General features: G+C 46.7%; 1 protein-coding gene across 1 annotated transcript in view; it reads left to right on the forward strand.

The window, feature by feature from the left end:
* Positions 1 to 25019, forward strand: part of LOC105191454 (adenylate cyclase type 6) — a 105315-nt gene that overhangs the window by 40864 nt on the left and 39432 nt on the right. Inside the window, exons 5-6 of the mRNA XM_025297145.1 lie at positions 7465 to 7678; positions 8279 to 8628. Coding sequence (XP_025152930.1) covers positions 7465 to 7678; positions 8279 to 8628 — 564 coding nt within the window. The remainder of the gene's footprint in view (positions 1 to 7464; positions 7679 to 8278; positions 8629 to 25019) is intronic.

The raw sequence follows: 25019 nt of genomic DNA on the forward strand, positions 1-25019 counted from the left end.
ACAAGTTCCGACTGTTGGTCCCGGAAATCCGCGTATCGTAAAGTTGTTGCGTCGAGCAAACTGGTTCGCAACAGTTTCGAGCCACCGAAACTTCGCGGATCGTATTCGCCGTCCATTCCTCTTGTTCGACCGGCAACACGAATTTCGCGCTGAAACCGTTTCGCACGAGCGACAAACCGCCTCCGTCCCTCTCTCTCTCTCTCTCTCTCTCTCTCCCTCTCTCTCTCTCTCTCTCTCTCTCTCTCTCTCTCTCTCTCGCTTCCTCTCGCTCCAGCTGTCTCTTTTTCCGCCGCATAGCGCGCGGATGCGGCCTTGGCTAGACGTCGGTGGCCGGTGTGTTTCGTGGTTGGATCGTCGGTTTTGCACATCGGCGGAAATACAACATCGCCCTCTCCCCGTCGATGCTCATGCCCGCGAGGCGACGAAACCTGGCTGCGGCATGAACGACGCGGTTAACGCGTTTGGCCGGATCTTCGGCAGCTGTAGGGCTCAAATGGAAATATATATCGAAACGTCCGGCTCATCAAACGCAGCGAGCTCTGTAACGTGAACTTTTGCATTCGCGTGTGGATATGGTGGTGGCGCGTTGCGCGCGTGTTGTTTGAGGATACTGCACACGCTAGCTCGGAAAGATCGCGAAAGACCGAGGAAAATCCCGAGTGCAGCTCTCTGTTTTTTTTCTCTCCCCCCCGTTCTCTCTCTCTCTCTCTCTCTCTCTCTCTCTCTCTCTCTCTCTCGTGCATTTTAACGGGGCTCCCAGCAACAGGAAACGCGTGGGCCGCATTCTTTATTCAGCGAGTTTCGTGTCGCTCTTTCCGGCGGTAGCGAATTTCCCAACGCTCTCGCCGTTCCCTTCGACTTTAATTACTCGCTCGCTCGCGCGCGCGCGTTCCTGGCTGCAACGGTGTCGTGCGCGAGAAAGGTCGGTCCTCGCCTTTCGTCGTTGATGATTTCGTTCATCAGCGAAATCCTCAGGTCGTTCCTTACGCGGGCGGATCAGCCCGGCGCGGCGGAGTCTTAAGGCTCGTCTACGTTAGCTGTAAGAGTAAGGCTGTAAGGTTGCAAGATACGAAATGAAATACTTTCATTCGCTGACAGCTTACGTTACAGCCTTACAGCCTTACAGCTATTGTAGACGAGCCTTAACGAAACACGCGGGATTCAGCCGTCGGCTTGCTAATAGCATTGCTTCCGACTGCTGAATCTCGCATAAGGGTCTGCTAGCCCGCTCCGCAGCGCGCGGCGACTGGGATTTGAATAACCAGGTCATTGAAGTTGGCCTCGGGTCCGCACTCTTATCCATTAACCGGCAGGGCCACGGTGTATCTGCCCGGTGGTTGCCTCCGCGATACGCTCGAGCGAATGCTAAAGTAAACTTCCCTTATCTAATGTCAGCGATCAATAAATGCTATATATCGACATACCGACGCTACATTGTGTCTTCCTTCGACACAATGCGTGATCGATCTCTCTTCGTACACGTATAAAGTCTCTTCGCGTTACTCTACAGTACCCTGTACTCGCTTCCAGCGGACTCTCTCTGTCATCGACATTGGAATCCCCCGCGCGCGTGCATACGCAGATATCGTTAGTATCGTTAATATATACCGAGCAATCGTCAACATCACGCATACACGGTGTCATCGTTTGCACCGTCGAGGGGTCCCGAGTAGAAAAATTAATAGGGCTCTGATGAGGGTCTGTTTATTTTTCCCCAACATTAACCGGGCCCTAGTAGGGGTAGAAAGACGAGGGTCCTACAAAATGTGTAACAAATGGTTTAACGGGTCCTTATAAGGCAATATTATGAGGGCCTTATAAGGAAATATTTTTATTATTGCTTGAGTAAAAATATTCGTTCTCCTTATTCCAAGAAATGTAGACCGCAATTTCTTCAGTTCTTTATAACCTTGTTAATACGCAACAAGAACTTGTTATTTTGAAAATGTAGCATACCTTACATATTATAAAATATAGCATTCTTTACATATAAAAATCCTGCTACTGTTTTTAAAACTAATAAAACTAATAAAATTTGTTTCTAATTGCGGTATAATTAAAAAATCTTTAAAAGAACCAGATAAAAAGCAGATAATCTACTAAAACAATACTAAATTATGACAGTTTTATTACACGCTTATTAATTTTCTAAAACTTAATTTTGTATATCTAAAGCATCCTCTTAAAAGATCCATCTCGGGGCCTGATGTGGTAATAATGAGACATCCATTTTTAGGGCATCCTACTTTCAGCCTTATCGGGGGCTTTATGCTTCATAAGGATGGTCCTAACAATGTTTCTTCGGGATATAATGACTCGACGAGGGAGGCGGGGGTGAAATCCAACTCGAAGATAGACGTCGACGGAGACGTCTGATGGGTGTGCGGGCGAAGTTCGAGGAATTTCCGAATCGACGTGGTGCTGCCAGGGCGGAGTGTCTCGCACGTGGCGAGCCCGCGATGACGATCCGCGAATATACAAAATTACCGCGCGACTGTCGCGAGATACGTGACAGTATAACTGGAAAACGGCGCGAACTTGTCGATGCTCTTCGAGCGATTCCCGTGGGAATGACTCGCATTGTCTGGTCACGTAGACCCGAAGCTGCCGCGGGGGAGGAAGAGGAAGAGGAAGAGTAGGAGGAGGAGGAGGAGGTCGGACAGTTTGCAGGGAAAAGCCGTGGACGCGACTGGCGTCCATTTGATTGCGTTCGCTCGAGAGACATTCCCGACAGCGACGCGTCTGGGATGTGTCTTGCTCGATGCATCGCTCGATCGCGTCACCGCCGTTCATTTTTCCGTCCGACAGGACGACTTTCAAGGGACAGCTCCGACCATCGCGTTATTTTCCGATAGCGTACGCTGTCACAAACCCGACAATATGCTTGTTTTTATCGACGTGTCAAAGCGCACGTCGGAGCGCCGCAATAACGCACGTGACATTGTATCGCGCTGCGCGCTCTTGTGAGCGAAGCGCATTCATTCCCGCTGTTTTTCGCCGAAAACGTGTCATAAAGTGCGTGATACAACGCATGCTTTCAGATAAAATCGGAGATTTTCACCGGCGCGCCGCTGTGATTAATTCGGCCGCGGCTTTCGCGCGAGCGCGGATGAAAACGCCGTTGGCCCACGAGCTCTCGCAAATGAGAGTGGTGATTCGGAAAATAAAGAGATTTTTGCGAATTAATTTCCAGTAATGCGAGAAGGTAAGGAAGCTTCGCCCAACGCCGCGTTTAATTTTGTACGATAGGCAAACTCGATACGAGAGTTATTACCGCATAATGAGAGTTTCATTTCGCCAAATGAGAGTAACGCGGCGAAATGGGATATGCGGAATATAAAAAGATATAGACGTGTACGACAGAGGTAGCACGAAAATACGACGAAAATAGAAAGTTCTCGTCGGTGAATGTTAAAAACACCAAGTGTATACAACACGAGCCCGAGTAGGGCGGAAGGAAGAAAATATTTCTTCCGAGAGCTGGTGCGACACACACAAAGTATGCAAATGAAGGAAATTCCTTACGAAATTATGCTTTGCGCCTGGAAATATCTCGGTCATATGTAATTACTCACATTTCGCCGTATGACAGAAGTTAATCGTTTCTCTCTCTCTCTCTCTCTCTCTCTCTCTCTCTCTCTCTTTGCGGATGGAAAGATCCCGTTATATCGAATTAGTATTTCATCGGCCGTTTCAACATTATTATCGCGAGAATGAAAAAAGAGGAGACCAAAAACTAGCCGCTCAATTAGCCGTCCTATCGTCGACCTGCCATTATTAATGGAGAACTCTGTCAAAGAGAGATGGAGGGAGAAAGGAAGAAGGAGGACAGTCTCGATGGAAAATCGTGCGTTGCGCCGTGCGTTTCGTTGTTGTATTTCGTCAGCGCGAATGGCGGCATTTACGTACTTCCCTTCTCGAGACCTTCTTTTCCGGCGAAGGATGCTTGCCGAGACTGCGCTTTCGATGAGCAGCGCACACAAAAGGCGCGTCTTAAATAAAACTTATTCACCGGGAGCGACAACGGCCTTAATCCGCCCAATATTTGTCATTCCGCCGCGATCGTTTGCCCGGCTTAGCAATCGCGAGAATACAACCTGTGAATCGCGGCGAGATTGCGCCGAGGACGAAAGTCGCGCCTCGATTATCCGGCTGTCTCAGCGGATACCGGTGCACCGCCGGCGAGATAGACGATGAAACGTGAAGATTCGCGTGGCGGCAGCGGGGGCAAAAAAGGACACCGAGGACGGCTCTCCACCTTAGGGGTTGTTGCCCTCTATCGTCCCGTCGTTTGCTTTCGGCTTGACGCCGCAAACTTTACGACACCCTTCGTTACGTTTGCTTCTCTCTTTCTTTCCCCACCCTCTCTCTCTCTCTCTCTCTCTCTCTCTCTCTCTCCCCCGACAAGACCGTCATTTTTCGTGCGACGTGGAGAAATCCGAGCGAGCAGACCGCTTCGGATTATGAACACGCAAACGAGATCGAACGTGGGCAACACCCTTGTTGCGGATCGAACACGAAGCAAGCGCTACGCGTCACAGATTTTCGCAGGACACCCTCCCTCTCCTCGAAATTTCCCTCCGACTGGAATAATACAAACGACCGTGTGCGAGACGGCGATAACGCCGGTCGCTTCCGGAGCTCTTTCGCATTGCACAGCGTTGTTCCGCAGTGCCGAGTTATTTATCGCGCGTTTTATTTATATTAACATTGTCTCGCGTAATATTTGATCGCGCACACATCGCGCGATGCTGCCGAATGCACCGAGCGATGGAAATTTCATGGTGAATCTTAGCGCTATATTTCGCAAGCGCGCTCTCGAGAGCCGCCTGCGTAACGTCTGCTCGAGGAAAGCGCGAGCGATGCTTTCCCGATTCCGAATTCCCAGGTGCGCCTGCGACAGGCTCGCGCGTTTCACGCCGGGAGATAAAAATATTAAGCTACCCGATGATAATCACGTGGGACGCCCGGTCGATCGCTATGGCTACTCTGATAACGGCCGGCCGGTCGAGCCGAATGACGCTAATTCCGTCCGCGGCGCGATAAGTTGCCTACACCGCCGACGAGTGAGAGAAAAAAAAGCGCAAGCTGCAACCGGCTGTTCATCGATTGGACAGACTGTGTGTGCGAGCGTTATCTCACGGCAGCCCCTTCGCGATTCTCTGGCTTATCTCCGCCTCCGACGAGTTGGATTTCATTCTCGAAATCCGGCAGAAGTTAACAGACGAAAGCGGGATGGTCGCTCGCGGCGTTTCCCTCGGCGAGCGCACGACGAGGGCGATGAGCGAAGAAAAGTCGCTCGGGGGATGTTCTCAAAGATGAGGAGACGGGAGAGCGATACGAACTCGGTGGTGCTGTATAGAGGAGAGGAGGCTCTGCGGTGTACAATGCCGGGAAAAAATAAAAGTAAGAGCGGGCAAATAAAAATGCCGGAGTCGCGGAGGATAATGAAACGAAACCGACTGAAACGCGACGAAGGATCGATTTTCCGCGCGGAGTAAGTCGCGTAGATGATATCCGCGAGCTTATAAGATCATAAGGGGAGGATCATAAGGAGAGAAATATGCGAGATCGCGCCGCGTTTGAACGTATCGTCGGAGTCGCGTCGGAGAGAGATTTCGCAGGAGTCGTTCGCGGGATTACGTTTGGCTCTGCTGTGCGTTATGTATTATTAAGCGCGCAAAAAATAAAAGCAAATCGAGTCGCTCTGGCGGGCGGGCGTGCGCGCGCGGATCTTCTTCCCTCGGCTCGGCTGTTATTTGACTCGGAGAGACTTGATTAAGTTACGCTTTCGGCCGACGGGAATGTTCGCAAATAGCGATTCTCGCGGCGCGTACAAATTGCAGCAGCCGTGCGCGGCGGCTGCGCCGCGTAAAATCCGACGTCGCGGTAATGTAATATGTCAGCGGGCGCGAGTCTGTGCAAATAGATACCGTTGCGACGATATAAATTTCAAACCGCTTGCCGATCTCTTTGGGGAGAGACCCGCGTAATACGCCCCGCCCGGCGACGCGACGCGTCCGCTCCTTCCCGAGCTTGATATCATATATAACTGTATCGTTACTTTACTGTGCCTCATTTTTTCGTATTTTTCTCCCGTGCCCCTCGTGCCTTCTGTAATTGTATCTCGCTCACAAAGGGACTCGTCGTCATACGAGAGCAACGCCATGTGGTATTACGCAATAAGGTAATGAATTTCTATATCATATGGTATAATCGCGCGCGCTATATTCGCGAGTCTTGTATTATGTTATTAAGTATACATATGCACGTACATACGTATGCAAACGTCATGAATATTATTACAGATGCTGGTCACACAAATTTCCCTTTTTATCAAAGTTATACTCACGCATATAGCGGTGCGTATATAGAAGCGCGTATAGAAGCGATATCCGGGATATGTATTGATTATATTACATATAAAGTTCGCGTTGGAGTTAAAGTACAGCGTAATTTGATTACAAAATGTGCTGCCGGTAAAAACGGTTAAGAGGATAAATGCCGGTCACGAAGAGCTGTTGCGACTATCGCAGTGGCTGCAAAAAAGAGACAGACAGAGAGAGAGAGAGAGAGAGAGAGAGAGAGAGAGAAATCCCCACACGCTCGCAAAAAATATCGCGTTGTCCCCAGGAAGAAAAAAAAGAGGAGAGAAATTACCTTATGTTTCATATTTCTCCCGAAAACAGCGGAGCGCGCGCAAAAAAATTCATGTCCCGGACATATTCGCGATCCTGTCCGTCGATACTTTCTCCCGCACACGAGGAGCAATTATCGAGGCGTTCGAAACGCATCGATGACCTCTACATTAGAAAAAAACGGTATTGGTAACTATAATTATAACGCAGCTGAGGAATTATAGTCAAGAGAGCCATTTTCGTAGCCATAAATGTCGCTGCAGCGTCAACGGTGACAACCGCAATATATGCGTATTACGACGGTAACTTTTTGTCAGGATAATAAAAGGTCGCAGTCGGGGCCAAAATGGATTGCTATAACAAGTTTAGTAATAATAATGTTCTGCTCTCGGTGCATATAATGCTATCTCTCCGAATCGGTCCGAATAAACGCAACGGACCGATCGGTGATACGCCAAACATGCCTATGTGGTGGTGGTGGTGGTGGTTGTAGGCTTTCACGTATGCCGCGAGGTACATATCGCGATATACATTTTTCCGCCTCGAGCGGTGCGATTCCGATAGATGGAATATACGATAGGAATGCGCCGCGCGTGACTGCGTGTATCGATAAACGCGCGCGCGCGCGCGCGGTATATATTTCTGTTGGATGGTTTAATCAACGGATTTAGCAGCAACGCTTCGGCGAGCGAGCGCGAACCTCGCGCATCCCGCGCGCTTTTCCGCGCGCTTCTCGCGCTCGCAAAGTCGGCTTTCGAACGACTGCGCGGACGCGCGCGCGTCTCGGTTCGCCGACGCAATTGAGGGATTTGCGGCTGTCTTCCAGGTGGAGATGCTCTACCAGCGCTACTTCCTGCGCATGAACCAGAGCAACATGACGCACGTGCTCGGCTTATTGGCCGGCCTGGTGCTCGCTTTGGGTCTACTGCTCGTCCTCAAGCTGCATCTCACCGACGGCCAGCAATTTTTCGCGCAGCTGCAGAGAGCCGAGAATCTGTTCCTGGCGATCACTCTCGTGGGCTGCATCGTGGTTTACGCAGGTGAGAGGATCTCCGCGGGATCCACACGTTCGGGGCTATACCGAGGATGAGAGTGCTCGCTATTCGCGCCGGCGCGGCGCGACCACGGCTGTAAGCGGTGAAGTGAATTACACAGTCGGGACGATTATTTCCGCGGCGAGCGCTACCACAACGATGACAATATTTTCACTTCACGCGGCCGTTTCTACCTTGCAACTTTTCCCGTTAGAATGACGGGAAAATGTGGTCGCGGCGCCGAAACGGCGTGACTAACCGCTGCTGTAGACGAATAATCAAACGAAACAGTTTCTTCTTGTCTTCATTCAACAGCCCGAATTTTTCAACATGCGCGTATATACATAATTTTATACAATTGTATATTTAATAATGTATAATTTATATACATCATTATGTATAAAATCTCTCTTCCGATCGTGTTTACATGAGAATTTAACGAGTCGCGGCGAGACTATTTAACGACTATTGTACTCGTCGACTCGTGTTGAGCGTATTTTTCTCTCGGTGCAACTCTTTTCCTTCAGACGAGGACAACGCGAGACCGAGGAGCGTTACGTCTCCCGTTCGCTGGCTGAAAAATTCCCACTTTTCTACCTCTTCTAGTTCTTGTGGTGGCCATCTCCCGGCCGGGTATGAACGAGATATGGCTGGCGGGGGTGAGCGGCATGGTGCTGGTCACCCTGTTGGCCCTGCAGGTGACCTTGAGCCTTCACCTGGCCCACCTGCATGAGGCGAGCCGCATGACTTCCGGCGACACGGCGAGATCGAGGACTTCCCACACCGGAGGACCCCTGGCCGCCGCCTTGGCGGTCTGCTTCTTCATCTACATGGCCTACGCGCTCTTGCCGATCAGGCTGCGGCACGCCTGCATCGCCGGAGTCGTCTTTTCAGTGGCTCACATCATCGGAGCCTTCCTGCTCTACCCGAAGGACTACCCGGCCATGGTCGAGCACGTGAGTCCAATCGTCCTTCCGGAATTTCGCCACGTCGCAGAAAACGCCTTTTCGAACCTCTTTTCTTCCTCTCACGAGCGCGCTACCGGCTAGGCAAACTCGCTCGCGCGGCGATCAAAACCGGCGGTTTCGCGGCGACAATGCTTGCCGATTGAACGCTTCGCGATTGGCGGGCACACATGCGGCTTTCACGCGCGACGCGCAACGACTGGCGGAAGTGGGTTATCCGATGATATTAATTAATCAATGTTACGCGCGCGCGAGACCGACGATGAATTTCCGACGCGCTCGGCCACTCAGAAGCCGCGCGCCGCGCGGTTCTTCATCTGTATTCCGTGTCCGGATCCTGCTTATTAGAGAATCCTCCCTCCTCCCTCCGCCCTCTCTATCCTCGAACACGAATCGTATGTCGTGTACGTCGTTCTACGTGTATTGCCGGAGTGTATGGTGATTTCTGATGAAGATTACGTCTCTCTCTCTCTCTCTCTCTCTCTTTTTTTGTCCCTCTCTCTCTCTCTCTCTCTCTCGCTTTCTTTGGCTCTGGAACAAATCTCGGGAATATTTTCCATACGAGATTTTTTCGCGGTTAATATGTAAGAAGGTGTTATTCATATTCACGTGCACGCAGTACAGCAGCGTATGGCGCGCGTTATTTTCAGGCGAGTCTGCGGAAGATGAATCGATTTTCTCGGGCCGTAAAAATACTCAAATATCCGGTTCCCCTCGGCCGAGTCGCAATCGCGCTGCAATCTTCGCCCGATATTTTCCTCGTTTTTATAGACCGACGGATAAACGTTCCGCGGTCACGGCGATAGAGAGAGAGAGAGAGAGAGCCGCGCGAGAGAACGCTCGTTCCTCAAACGCGACGCGACGCGACGCGCCGGCCGGGATATTTTTTCGCGACCTTGCCGCGCGGCGCGGCGCGGCGAACGGGGGCGACGCGCGAATAATGGGCGTATATTAGCCGAATTACCGCCGTAATCAATACACATCGCTGCAGTAACGGTCGGCCTGCACGAAGTGCGTGATACAATAATACCCGACGAGCGTTGCACGCATCTATTTATTAACAGATTCGCACAAAGCGCGCGCGCGCGGTCGCACGAATGCCGGGACGAGGCGCGTCGTTCGCAAACACCGGCTCGACTGAATTGGAAATCTAATTAGAGCGGATCTCGATCCGACTCGGTATTTGCCGCGGCACGTTTTGACATGGCGGTAATGTCATTTCTGTCGTCGAGTTTCGCGCGTAAGTGCTTTCGCGAACGGGATTACTTGAATCCCAGAGTTGCCTGGACGACTCTCACACGCGCGCGCGCACACACACACACACACACTACCGTGCGTAGGGGGCATTAATAGAATAAAATCTGCAGTCTCTTAATCCCGCTAACGAGAATAATCATTTAACGGCGACCATAATTAAAGGGCCGCTAGTGCAAACGAGCGAAACGTCTGCGGCAATTGGAAAGCTCAGCCACTCTTACGATTGCACTCGTTCGAAATCCCGCCGGCTGATTTTCCCGCCGCGGTCAGAGAGTGCACCGGACCGTCGCACTGATAAGGGATGGGAAAATAAATCAATGCCGCGAGGAGAAGCCAAAGGAAGCCAAAGGAGAGGAGGCTCTGTTCATTGTGAGATCTCGTGGAAAGGGTTCGGTCTTATTGCTTCTCCCTTTGGGTGAACGTCTCCATCCATCAAGTCTCCCGGTCGGATTCTTCTCTTTCTCTCTCTCTCTCTCTCTCTCTCTCTCCCTCTCACTGTCTTGAGCACGCTCTATTTAAGTTTTATTACATCGAAAACTTGACATTCCTGCCGCGAAAGAACGTAATTACGGACGCATCGAGACCGCGTTGCCCGTCGTCGGCCGAGAGAGAGAGAGAGAGAGAGAGAGAGAGAGAGAGAGGGCGAGCAGAAGCCTCGCCCTCTTTGTAGACGTCCACCGTGACGCTTGCGAGTTACGACGGGCTTTCTTGTTTTAATAACTAAGGCAACTCCGCGCGTTAGTACGGCAGCGGGAAAAGTTGAAAATTGGATGATTCCGCAGCCGCTTCGCGACAGCCGACCTTCGTTCGAGAGACAAAATATCCGTTGCTAAGACCTCGAGACACAAGTTGCGTTTTCCGATCCGACGCTCCGGCGGTGTCGGCGGGGCAATTGAATATTACAGAGCCGCGTTGAACAGTAATTTCGGCCGCTGCCACCAAACGAGGAAACTTCTCCCCCGCGTTCGACCGGCGCGGCGCGGCGGCCGCGCGAGGGTTCCGCCGGACTGCAATTCGAAGGACCCGCGTTCTCGCGTATCGGAATGAACGTTATCTTATCTCACGTATTTGATAGCAACGGTAGGCTCAGTGTGGCGAACTGTTGCTACTCGCCGAGTGATCGCCTTCAAAGGTTGGCTCTTTCAATACACCCGCTGGACCGGGGATGTAGTTCGGCGAAAGACGTCGCCATTGGCGTTAATGGGGATGGACATTGCGCTCAAGGTTTGGCGATCGCATCGCCTTTGAGATTCTCGCCCGGTTCTGGCGGACCCGGCTCCGACGGCTTGTTTCGGATAATTGTCGCTTTTCAATAGCTACTCGTCGTCGTCGTCGTCGACGTCGTCGTCGTCGCCCGTCCTCGTTGTGGACCGCCGCTGTTCCGCCACGATATCGGGTGATTACCGTCTCTCTGTTGTGTGCGCAACTAGCTGACCTATTTCGTATTTCGCGAAAAGCGAAATGTGTGCGTTAAATACATATATAATATATATATATATATATATATATATATATATTTATACATGTGTGTGCGAATATATAAAGAGATATGTAGAAATATGTACGTGTGCATGTGAATGAGTATTCGAAGTCTCAAGTGACTCTCTCGCGAAATGATGGAGAAATCGCGCGGTCCATTTTCCAAATATTCGACGCAGCCCGGCATCGTGGAACTGTTCGAAAGGTTCGGTTTACCATCGGTAGCGCGCACAATTGTTTCTCGCGCATCGGAAATGCATACTGCGCGTTTTCGAGCAAATGTTATTTGTTTCGAGTACCTCGTAAGTCTGTATATTCCACAAATCTGTCACAAGTTCGTCATAATAATACTAATTTCACTCGGATCGCGCATATTTCCAATAGCTCGTAAGCTTCGATCAGGAATATTAAATTCAGGAAACAAAAATCCGCTTCGCCTCTCGGGCGGAGCGCGTAATACTCTCGCGAAAGAGGGAATAAATTCTTTTCTCCAGCACGTGATAATGAGCTTCTTCCGAGATCTCTGATGAGAGATATATGTTTTAAAACGATCATCAAGGGAATATCCTTTGTCGAAGGTAACTACGTTACGTTAAAAGAGGAGAGCAAACCGACTAAACGTTTTTCCAGCGGCGAAACGACGTTTGCCTCTGCGCAGATTTCTATTGTGTTTCCCAGAGTAAGCGGAATAATTCCGGGCGGAAACTTTCCCGAATAGTTTCATTATGCTCGGCCACATGATGAGCGAAATATATGCGGAAGGACCTCTCTCTTCTTTTGGCAAACTTAAAATTTCGCTTCTGACGAAATTCTCTCTCTCTCTCTCTCTCTCTCTCTCTCTCTCTCTCTCTCTCGGTCATCTGATTTACGCGACTGCCGCATATACAGTGTGCTAAATTTCAAACGTAACAGGTAAAAAAACTCGAAAACTATGAAAGATATTAAAGAAAGCTAAAACACCATGATTTCGAAGAGGAAAGAGAATGGCATTATCAGTTTTTTATTTGGAGGGCATTTTCAAGGTCAGTTGAAGGTCAACTTAATTTTTTAAAATAGAAAGCCCAATTTTTTATTATATCTTCTTTTTCTATCAATTAATTTGAACAACTTTTGTCTGAAACATTTTTTATTTGCTTATATTTGCATATTTTTTGAAATATTTTAGGAAAACTTGGTAACTTTTTCAACATTTACCTTACGATATCTCGCTAATTATTCGTCGAAAGAAAAAATAGTATTAGACTTTTTTACTTTATTTACTATCAAGAATATATTACTATAATAGTGCCCTGACTTTTGTTAATTTAATAATTTTGAAATTTCCAATGGTCGATAAGTTAACAAAAGTTAGGGCACTATTATAGTAATATATTCTTGATAGTAAATAAAGTAAGAAAAAAGTCTAATACTATTTTTTCTTTTGACGAATAGTTAGCGAGATATCGTACACAGTTAAAAACGTTTCATACTTTTGTTAAAATTTTTCGTGTGTAGAAAGTTTTGCGTTAAATTTTTTACACAATCGCGCGTTAATTTAACACATCGTTGTTGTGTTACTTAGACTTTATTGTATTAAATTAAGATTAACTATTTTCAAGTGTTAAAATAACATTTTCAGGTGTTAAAATAACACAATTTATATGTAAATGCATGAATTCTTGCTATGACATATTTTACATGTTAAAGTCAACAGCTAAAATGTGTTACTTTCCTCATTATAACGGTTATCATGTATTATCATGTTTTTCATCTGTCTCCTGGTATATAAAGATTGGATTTTTAACACATAGGTTACGTCAATCTAACATTTTCATTTTATCAAATCATAGATCATTACTTTTCCCAAATGTTGAAGTAACATTCATTATATGTCAATTTAACACAAACTGTGATTCTTGATGGCATTCAAATGTTAAATTCTTGTGTTAACTTTTTACTTATGTTATGCGTGTTACTTTTTAACATATTTGCTGTATGTTAAATCAACACATAAATGGAGTGAATGATTTGAGACACATGAAATATGTTAAATTTAATACATCATTTCCAACAGTGTAAGTTAAATGTTGAAAAAGTTTTCCTTAAATATTTCAAAAAATATTAAGCAAATAAAAAATGTTTCAGACAAAAGTTGTTCAAATTAATTGATAGAAAAAGGAGATATAATAAAAAATTGGGCTTTCTATTATAAAAAATTAAGTTGACCTACAATTGACCTTGAAAACGCCCTCCAAATAAAAAACTGATAATGCCATTCTCTTTACCCTTCGAAATCATGGAACACGTATTTTAATACTTTTCTTAATATCTTTCTTAGTTTTCGAGATTTTTCACCAGTTACGTTTGAAATTTAGCACCCTGTATATTATAGGTGATATTTCCTCTCTACGATTCGTCATAGTATTAACAATGGTCGCACGCGTGCGCGCCTTTTGTGAACTTTTATGAATATAACTCACGACTTGCGTATCCTCGTGATAACAGTCTCTTTACGGCTCGGCGGTGGAGCAGCGCGACCGTATCGATCATTTTTTACGTCTGCGGTTTTGCAAGGCTGCACGCTCATTATTTCCTCCTTCTTTCACTTTTTCCCACAGAGGCATCTAGGATTACGGTGTATTAGAGTTCGCAACAGACCCGCGCGGGATCTCGTTTACCTCGCAACGCTCGCGGTAATTAGTGCTTAATTAGCTCGGGAAACGCTCCAAGTTTCTAGCAATTTTTGCCTCTATTTTACGGCGGTATTCATCGGCGGCATTCAGTCGACGAAGGAATTAAGATTTTAACGTTCCTAGTGCATTAACGTGATACATACAAGGGCCAGAATACGTGTTGCCGCTTTATAACACGTTTATAACACGGCCGCTTTTTAACGCCGTATTATGTGCCACGGCTAAGCGATCGAGTCCGATGTATCGAGTCCGTTATTCCGACCTATTCGCGACGGCAATCTCAATTTTCTCGACGAATCCGCCAAATTAGCCGATCGATAGATACAGGCATTACGTCGACCTCCGCGCTCTCGAAAGTTCCGCTGAAAGTTCCGGGTGCTTTAGCGTTGCGCGAAGCGAGCCCGACTGACAAATCGCGGCAGAGATTCGCGAGAGATACACGATTGAATTCTCGAATTCCGACGGACGCGCACATCGCCAGCTGTGTGAACACGACATTCCCCGGTCTACGGTTCGTTCTTAGCGCTCATCCGTCGCGTCATGAAATAAAAGGACTCTCCTCTCGGTGCACGTCATACGCGCGCCGTTACGTACAATACGAAAGACGCGTTGCAAGTTCTTCGACCGCGAAAAACCCATCTGCGGCGATTCCTCGCGGCAGACGCGGGGAGGGGGCGGGGGGCAGGTAGATTCTCGTAAATAACGAATTTACTCTCCGCCGCGGCCGCCCGCAACGGAGAAAGTCGGAGGATGTTTTATTCAATGGGCCGATCGCGCACGAGGTTTTCATATCGACGACGGAGCGCTGAATTACGCCGATAACGAGATTTCTCCTCATGATTTATGAACGCTCCCGCAGATGTGGAGCCGATCGTACACGTACCCACACCCACGCGCTCAAGATAGAAGACAAAGGATGAGTGGAATGACCGGTAGATGGAAAAGCGCGAGAAATGCTGCAGAATGCCAAACGAGTCGGCGTGGAAATATCCAAAGGTATTCTGAAGCGCGCACTTTCCTACGCAGACCGCGCTCCGTTGTTATTATTATCAGTATCGGGGTATTATCATCATCGTGATTGTTGTTATCGGTATTGAACATCGAATAACCGCGAATCCGCGGCCAACAGGATCGGAGCAATCGTGACTAATATCGAGTTTCAAAGCGGCGCATAGAAAACCCGGACATAAATTGAAATTCTTTTGGCTACCAAGACTTTGCAAGTGACTCTAATTATCATTCAAAGGTTTATCTAACTGAACATGAAGTAACAAGTTGAAACAAAAGTATTTCTTATTGATACGAACATCAAGTATGTATAGACATAATATTTATAGAGAATTGAATCATACGTAAGGTATCTGTTTAAAGTAGTGCCGTTATGTAAACGTTAATATTATTCGCAATGACACTTTTCTACTGCTTTTGTTCTTAATTAGAGCTATTAAAATCAATTATTAAAATTCAAAATTTGTTCTCGTCAAATAAGAAACTTGATGTACTTTAAATGCACCTTCCAAGCACGAGAATTAAAAATTCTCCAAGATGTATAAAAAAGTCTTAAAAGATCCTAAGAAATTTCTTTTTGGAAAATATACAGGAACCTTCCCTTAACGTAATAGGTTCATTTATGTTTGCACCTTTTTGCTCTTTTTCGAAAAATACGAAATTTTACATGAACGAAACTCAACTAGACTTCAATCAGAGATGACAAATGTATAGCGATAGTAGGACATAAGGCCTCTAATCGTAATAAGTCCGCGCATTCTCTCTCAATTTGCGACTTTTCAATATTTTTAATGTATTTTTATTATTTTAATTGTTTTCATATTTTTTCATGTTTTATTATTTTTTTGTAATTTTTATTTATTATCTTTTTAATTCTTGCTGGTTTTATAGTTTTTTGTATTTTTTATTACTTTTTGTTATTACGTTTTTATTATTATTATTCGGTTATATAATTATTATTAATATATTATATATTTTTTATAAATCAAAATTATCTCCTGAGTCACTATCAATATCGAATTTTATAGGAATATCGTTATCTTTAGAGGATACCAACAAATCAGTGACTTCAGAAAAAACAAACTTTCTTCCCTGAAGTCATTGATTTGTTAATACCCTTCAGAGATAATGATATTCCCATAGAATTCGAAACTGATAGTGATTCAGGGGATAATTTTGATTTATAAAAATATACATAATATATTAATAATAATTATATAACAAAATAATGATAATAATGAAAACATAATAGCACAAAATGATAAAAAATACAAAACAAACAATAAAACTAGCAAAAATTAAAAAAAATAATAAATAAAAATTACAAAAAAATAATAAAAAATACTGAAAAAATACAGAAACAACTAAAATAACAATAAAAATACAATAAAAATATTGAAAAGTTGCAAATTGGGAGAGAATGCGTGGACTTATTACGTTTAGAGGCCTATGTCCGGGTTTTGCTATACTTCGACCCACCACTGTGCGGCGCGACGTTGACGTATATTGACGAGAGCGTTAAGGGAAAATCGACGATCGCGCGCGGGATCGTTCGAAGTAGCACGACCGGAGGGACACTTCTCGCTCCTGACGAGGCACTACGCTTTATCCGCAATCACGGGGATAAGGCGGCATTCGGTGTCGTATTTGTTCACCGGGAACGTTCGATTGGGATCACTCGGCGGCGCGGCGGAGATCGCGCCGCAAGTGCCTCTTTGTGAGCGAAATCGCCACGGCCTGTACACGCGCGGGGACGCGCCGCTTAATTGACCGGAAACGCGAAAAGAGAACCGTGACAATTTGTGATATCGCACAGCTGCCGTTTATTTGCGGAACCGAGTGCGAAGTCGGGCGCAGAAACGAAGGCGGCGGAAGTGCAACGCGGTAAATAGACGATGCGAGAGCGCCTCGCTCTCCCCCCCCCCTCCCCCCGTCACGACGGCCCGGTCGGTATATGAATATTGTAAGGGAAAATGTGTCGCCGAGTGTGGAAACGAAACGGAGGAAAAGGGATAAGAGACGGTACAAAGCGAAGAGCGACAGATAAACTTCTCTCTCGACGGTGCAGCTACAAAGCGCACCTTCACCGATCATTTTCCGATTACGACGTGTTGCTCGCGACGCAAGAGGAAAGAGCGATCGGTCGGACGAATTCTCTCGCAACTTCAGCTGTCTCATGCGAAGAAGTATAAAGACGAGAGAGAGAGAGAGAGAGAGAGAGAGAGAGAGAGAGCGATTCGGCGAAAGCCGCTCGTTTACTAATATTTTTTTGTCGCCGCCGATAAGCGCAATCCCGCCCGTCAATTTCCGGCGATTTCAGTAATTGTGCGACGCAACGGCGGAAATGTGCGGCGATTCTCCGTGGGCGAGCGGATATTAACGCGAACGAGACTACGGTGTACATCGAGGCTGCGGAATAAACGCGAAAAATCCGATAGCAAGATCCGCCGACGCTCGCGTAACTTTCGCGCCGGCGAAAACAATGTGAGCACGAGCGTCGGTTCGATTCGAAGCGACGTCGCTGGAAAAGGACGATGGAAGGACTCGCGGGTGAAAAGAAAAGAGAAAGAGAGAGAGAGAGAGAGAGAGAGAGAGAGAGAGAGAGAAAAAGAGAGGAAAGAAGAAAGCGGGGAAAAATAAAAATAGGAATAAAACGACCGAGAGAGATCCGGCGAACAAAATGAACGAGCGACAAACAAATAAGCCCTAAATAAAACGCGCCGCGCTCTCTCGATAACAGGCTCGCTTAAGAGGAACGCGTTCGGACGAGAGTGCGGACAAACGACTCGCGAGCGGCGGCGGCCCTTTTCCCTCCTGTTTTACTTTATTTTCTCGCCATATTGTCCTTCGCGTTAAAACACGGATTAAACGCTCCGTCGGCGTGGCGAATCGCGCTCGCGACTTGTCGTCGTCGTGTTAATTAACGTCGAATTAACCAACGGCTGCTCGGTATAGGAGTGCGACACACGTCGATACGAGGATTGAACTCGCGACTAGGGTGACCATATGTACTCTTTTTAAGGTGGTAAAAAGAGTACTCTCTATTTCTTACGTATCGTACTCTTGTGTGTACTCTTTTGTCGTAATGTTAATTATATTACTTGGTCGATAATGACCAGAGAGCAGACTTCGCTGACATTTTCATCACTCACAGCATTTGAGCGCCGCGAGCGCCAATACCGATTATGCGTAGAGGAGGTTCTGCGCGACGGTGCCCCGCTGGTTACACTACGTAGGCAGACTGAAAAGTTGTCGACCTGACACATACATGGCATTAGAAACTGTCAAACTACAATTGTATTGGAAAGTGGCGTCTCTGATATAAACCCATGTAAAATTTTCTTCGATCTGTCAAGTCATTCGAGTAGTAGCACCAGTAGAGAAAGCTTTGTGCAAGATGGGTGCCGCATTTGCTAACAATTAACCGCAAACGCATTCGAATGCGTATTTCTCAAACGTGTCTGGATCGTTTTAAGCAAAATAAAATGGATTTCAAGCGTCGTTTCATAACTGTTGATGAAATTTGGATCCACCACTATATACCAGAGCGAAAAGAACCTTCCGGAATCACACTTTAATGATATTGAATTATTGGAAGGACGTTGGAATATATGTATTGAAGTTTCAGGAGATTACATTGAAAAATAAAAGATATTTCACGGCAAAAGAAATTTTCTTCCATCGTTAGGCCGAGAACTTTTCAGACTGCCCTCGTACAAATCGCGCAGCACAATCGACACTGGCGCGTAGCGCTCTGGCTGGTTGTGAGTGCGGAAAATGGCGCTGATGTTCGCTCTTTGGTAACGACACAGTGAAAACCGAAATTGTCAGGCGATGTACGGACTGCAAAATATAATAATAAAATATCTTAATAATATAATAAAATATATGTGTTCGACTAATATTTCTCGGTTTATTTAGTACCCACTATGTTTTATTTTAAATATTATACCTAGTAATCCATTAATCACTGTGCCAGATGAAATATAAAATTATTTTGACGTCAAAATGACATAATTTTTATATTATTTGACGTCACCTTGACTTTTATATGATTTTGTGTTGTACATACTATACTCTTTTGGAACCGTAATTAGTACTCTTTGATACACATTTTTTTTACCCGTCTTTTACTCCTTTTTTATGACTGGGATATGGTCACCCTACTCGCGACGGCGAAATTTCCGGCAGACTTTCGCTTTATCTCGCTTTATCACCACGACCGTATCGGGAGCGCGGCGAGAAACGCGAAATATATTTCCGCGCGATCGCCTTTGGCCGGAAGCGTCTCTCGCGTACGAGGACGAACATGCTCGATCAATCACACTCGATCTTCGACATCGGATCTATCGAGTCGCGAGATCGCGACCTGGATGCATCAAAACGTCGCGATCGATTACGAGGCGCTGTAGCGCGTTACAAAAGGCAGATTCCGCCGAGATGTAATAATGAACGCGCGCAGTACAACCTTCGTCGGCTTCGCTGGACGACCTCCAATCGTCCGATCGCGCGAGCGTCGAGGAAAATTAATCTCGATTAATAAGGAAAAAGAAGAGAAGGGACGACAAAAGAAATAAGAGTGGAAGGGGGTGGGAGAATGTGCCAATGCGGAAAGATCCTCTCGCAATTTCATTTCAGCCGGCCGATACTCGCGGGGTATTCTTTCATAGGAAACGAGTGTTTTATGACACTGCTGTGCAATCCTACATTTAATCCGCAGCGAAGAGAAATATTGTTATCGTCGGAAGATAGGATTTTCGGACCATGTATAACCGAATAAAGACTCGAATACGCAACTGGAAAAGTAAAAATGAGAAATATCCCTCGGACGAAATGTTGGAGAGGCGGATTTTCCGGAGAGTATTACGTGACTTTCCTCTTTCACATGAGATTCCATTTTTAGTCATCAAAACCCTATTTTCCAGCTTTACTTCCACCCTTCGCGTCTTTCTGTCGCAGTTAAATGTTAAAGAGACGCGCGCTTCCGTGCGCTATTCATTTGTAAAATCTCAACGAGAAATGTCGCACCGTCACCCCTTTCAGCTGGTGACTTTTCGTCATCATAAATATGCTGATCAATGCGATTTACGTCTAAGAATTGCATGCACTAAGTAATATGACGCCCGTGAGCGTTTGAATTGTTCACTCACCGTTGTCCCGCGACGTTCAGCCTTCCTCCAGGCGCCTCTCCAAGTCTGGGTCCTCCAGATCCAGGTTTAGTCTCCGTTTGGTTGTTGCTCCAGGTTGCGCTTCACTTCACTTTACTTCATTGTATTGCACTCGCGGCCGCGGGAATCTTTACGACCTTTTGACCGATTAAACGAATATAACACGCGATACATTACGACGCTTCGAAAATGCACTTGCGAGTCGCGAAACGTGTGTAAAAAACCCCAACCGGAGACCATTGTATTTCCGACGGATAGTAGAGAGAGAGAGAGAGAGATAATATCCCGTTTCGCGGACGTTTATATCTTGTCAATAAACGAGTTTCTTGTGTGATTCGGGGGAATTCGAACTTTTAATAGAAACAACATGTATCGAATTTCGCGAGGCGCGCGACGGTTGCGACTGAAATAATAATATAACGCGACACGTGTGGGACATTTAAAAAATTAGCAAGCGCGATAAAACTTATCGCGAGTGAAGTAATTAATCGTAAATCTCGCGTGTGACGACGCAATTTTAGCGCGCAATTCCACTGCACAATTTTGGTGTATAATTTCAGCGCGCATTTTGCGCCATTCAAAACAATCAGGGGATTACATTGCTAAGTAGTTTGATCGAATAATTCCATATCTTGAATCAAATATATCTGTTGAAATATATCTGCTGAAACTTATTAGATAAAAAACGTGAAAGAAAGACTATAAAACACCGGTATCTTCAAAATAGATGTATGTAATAAAACGGTTATTCAAAGAGATACCCTGATTGTGTTGATCAGTGTGTTTGAATGGACAACACAGACACATACATGCAAAACCCTACACTGAGAGAAAAGTTTGGCATTTGTGATTGCAGTGTAAACAAATAGTAAATTAACTGTAACTGGAAAACCTGTGTCTTTATAGTAAGAAACAATAACAGAAAAGGACACGGCTGACGTCGAGAATCGTTACGAATTGTAACGCGACTAACAATTCTTTCTCTCAGCGTGCATGCGAAAATCTACAAACAAGATAAATCGCATTGATTTGGTACGAAAACCATCCACCGTCTTAAATTTTCTTTCGACTCACCGATTCGAAATACCGGTAACTCGGCATCGGCCACATTCTGCTACAATTCTGTAACGAAAAAATAACACATCGCCGATTAGATACAATCGTTCATATTATAAGACAAGAGCCTGTTGACCTTTAGTTCGATCGTTAAATAAAATTAAGAAATATCTTAAGATTTTAAGAATACCGTTGTAAATTTAAAAATCATTGCAAATGTAAAAATCGACGATTTTTACTCGGACAACCACATATTTACTTGTACTTTTCGATCGCAAAGAATTTAATAGAGAAAGTAAAGTTGATCAACTCACCTTCGAGCCGATCCCGCTCAGCCCGAACCGGATCCTCCGGTACAGCATTCGCCGTGCGGCCATAATTCCCGTAAGACCTGAAACAAGAAGCAAGTTTTCTGATTAGTCATAAAAACAAAGAAGCTCGAATAAAATTCAAGTCAAGACAATACACCTTGTTGTAAAGTCGATAAAAATAAAAGATACTGACTACTACCTTGAAGACTTCAGCATGCTACTGCCATTTGAGCACACAGAACTACCGCTGTCGGAGACGATAATTACGCAGCACGATAATTACGCGTTCGAATTAATGCAAATTGATCTCGCGCACATTTCGATCGACTCGGAAGAATCGAGAATCGCGCGCGGCACCTCCCGATCCGTGTCGCCTCCCATCAAAGACTGTTCAAAGACGAAGCGATCGCTCATGTTTACTCGGCAGGCCCAGAGACCACGTGACCTTCAATCGGCGAATCGCGCTCGAGAGCATTGTTACGTTACTTATTCATTTATTATTTATTATTTATATATAATAAATTATCTTGCAGTATTCAATTCTCTGTTGACACCCAAACTGTCAATAAATATATGATTCCTCCGCAATGACAGACGCTCGCGGAAATCGTTAAAATGAGAAAAAAAATCGGGAAAGAGACAGTTGCCGTGAAAAACTGGCAACAATAAAACGATCAAGCTTTTGCAAAAATAGAAGAGAAGCACCGGCCACTCGACGGCGGCGCGACGCTCTCGAGTGACTGATTACGTCATTTCTCACGTCGCATCTTCTCATGGATTAATAAGCGAGAGGGGAGCCTCGTTGCGTGGAATGTCTCGATAACTAGATTCATTACGGATTCCGCTATCTCCCGCGGGAGAATGATGCTTCCTCGTGTCCTCTGCAATTTCTTTTTTCATCTCTCTTTTCGTGTCTCCGGGAGAACTTGACGAGGTGAGGTTCTCCCCACTAGGGGAGAAGGCGGTCCAGCATTTTGACCCTTATCTCGGCCACCCACTCGACGACGATCTTTTCCACTCCAAAAAACCGCGCGTGTCCGACCACGACAGCAGCTTTGCACGACGACGACGACGACGACGACGACGACGACGACGACGATGACAACGCGGAGAGGCCGAGAGTCATCCCCGAAGGGTCGCTCGGTCAGTGTATATCTTAATAGCCGCGGCAACTATCGATTTTGTTACTAAAATAATTCGGCCCGAATATAGCACGTGGTGTAAACTATCGCGTGACGCTACCTGTCAGCGCAAAATAGCCGTCACATCACACGGACGTGTCATTTTTCGAACGGAGATAAACAGCTGTCGCGGGAGAAGAAGAGGAAGCTCGTCCCGCGTTTCCGAACTCACAATGAATCTTTCGACAGCGCAGCGTTACCTTAAATAACGCTCGTGGCTGATCTGAGTTCTCTCGGGAGACTTAAATTCAGATTCAGGTTTCATCGACCGACTGATACGCCGAGGAAAAAATGTCCCGTGGTTATAATCGCAAAGCGAGGGAACTGTAATCGAAGAGACTATTTTTACAATAAATATTACTATAGTACTATAGTGAAAATTAAACAATAACCTTACATGTGCATTGCTGTTTTTCTCGTCGGTGCAACAGCGAAGAGATACAATCGACGCCAAAAGAAAAAAGAAAAAGAAAGAAATAATTTGTAGCGAGAAACAATTTGACCATTTTTTCTCCCTCAGTGAAGAAACGAGTATCGGACAACGCGTTCTCACCGGTTGTTCTCACCGGTGGCGCGTCTCAAGAAGACGCGCGATCTTCTCGACTAAGCGAGCTTCGGGCGATGGCAAAGGGAAGAATAATTAAATAGCACGGCCGAGCAATTATCTCGTGTACGCGCGATGTCTGTTACGCGTCAGGCGCACCGGCGTCTTCGCGCTGGGAGGTTCGCGTTCAGGAGCGATTTTCGCGATAATAAGCATGCGAAAGAGCCCTTATTTCGCATTTCGAGATTGTGCTGGCGCGTAAACGATTACGTGCTTCATACGCGGGCCCCGCACAAAGTGCAACCCCAATGTTGATCACGGGAACGTCGTCGGCGCGGAGGCGGGGAGAGAGGCCGGGCGCGTTGTCGTAGGGCGCACGTGTGCGCGTTTATGGGAGGGTGAGCGTTCGGCCGGGGTGGAAAAAGCGACGGGGAAGCTTTATCGGTGGCGTCGCGTGTCCGGGATTTCGCCTGGTAAAGCGCGACGGCAAGGCAGGCTCTCGCGCGCGGGTCTTCCTTCTCGCGATGGCGGATGCAATGAGGTTAATAGAAACGCCTTGTGTGTCCCGCCGCGCATTTCCATCTCCCTCCCGCGGGAGGACTTCGATCGATTCGGCCCCGCGTACAATCGGCCCGCTCGCTCGCGAAAAAGTTACAGCGCCGGCAGCGCCATTCAATCGCGCTCGCGGTAAAATGGTAGAGAATTTCCCTTGGATTCTCGTCGCAGTCGCAGCTTTTGATGGATCGCGCGCGCGCGCGCTCCATCGACGCTATTCATTTATACTTCTCGATATGAAGTTCCGTTAAATGTGCGCGACTTTCCTCCCTTTCCCTCTCTCGTCCTATCACCCCCTCCCTCCCTCCCTCCCTCTCCCTCTCTCTCTCTCTCTCTCTCTCACGCCCACGCGTGTGCGTTTTATCGCGCTAATTTATCGCTCTCCGTCGACGGTTTGTATTTGGATTGAATATCAGCGATATCTTTACGCGCGAGCGATTTATGACGTTTCGCTGCAATAATGACACGTCGATCTTCCCTGCCGAACGCTAAGTTTTATCGTCCTCGATCGAACGAAGACACGTGCAACAGCGGAGGTTCCGCAATTTCAGGAATGATCGGGGTTTATCAATGGTTGTCGAATGGCCGCATCGAATATTGTTGCCGAAAGTGATTACGCAAATTAGGTAGTAATTAACGTGTCGCGTGGATACTTGCGCGTATTGTGTGCGAGTGCGGTTAGACGCGACCGAAGTGTTTCCGAAGCGACACTGCACAAGGTCTCGTGCGAGAGACAGGGGACCGAAAGAAAAGACGAAAAGAGCCGTTTCGACGCGGGAACGTCCGTTTGTGCCATTTGTGTCTGCTTTTGCCGTTTAAAAGCCGGGAGGACGGCGCAATGCGCGCACGCGATTCTACGTCGCGAGGGGGAACGAGAGAGGTCAGAGAGAAGTCCCGCTCGTGTTTGCTGCGGTTAAAACGTACGTTACACGCGGATTAACATTCGCAGGTGACGTCTTTCGTGCAAACGCGCGTCGTGAGTCATCCGGAAAAGAAGCGGAGCCGGTCCGCCGTTTCAAGCGGCGTCGCGTCGGTTGACTTTAATCTTCGTGTCGGTCGCGTCGACTTTGCGTCGCGACCCTCTTCCGCGGGTTGCGAAAAGCGGAATGAGAGAGAGAGAGAGGGGGGGAGAGGGGGGAGAGAGGGGAGAG

This window comes from Harpegnathos saltator, unplaced genomic scaffold, assembly GCF_003227715.2.
Source record: "Harpegnathos saltator strain DR-91 unplaced genomic scaffold, Hsal_v8.6 scaffold171, whole genome shotgun sequence".
In the NCBI taxonomy this organism is placed as follows: Eukaryota; Metazoa; Arthropoda; class Insecta; order Hymenoptera; family Formicidae; genus Harpegnathos; species Harpegnathos saltator.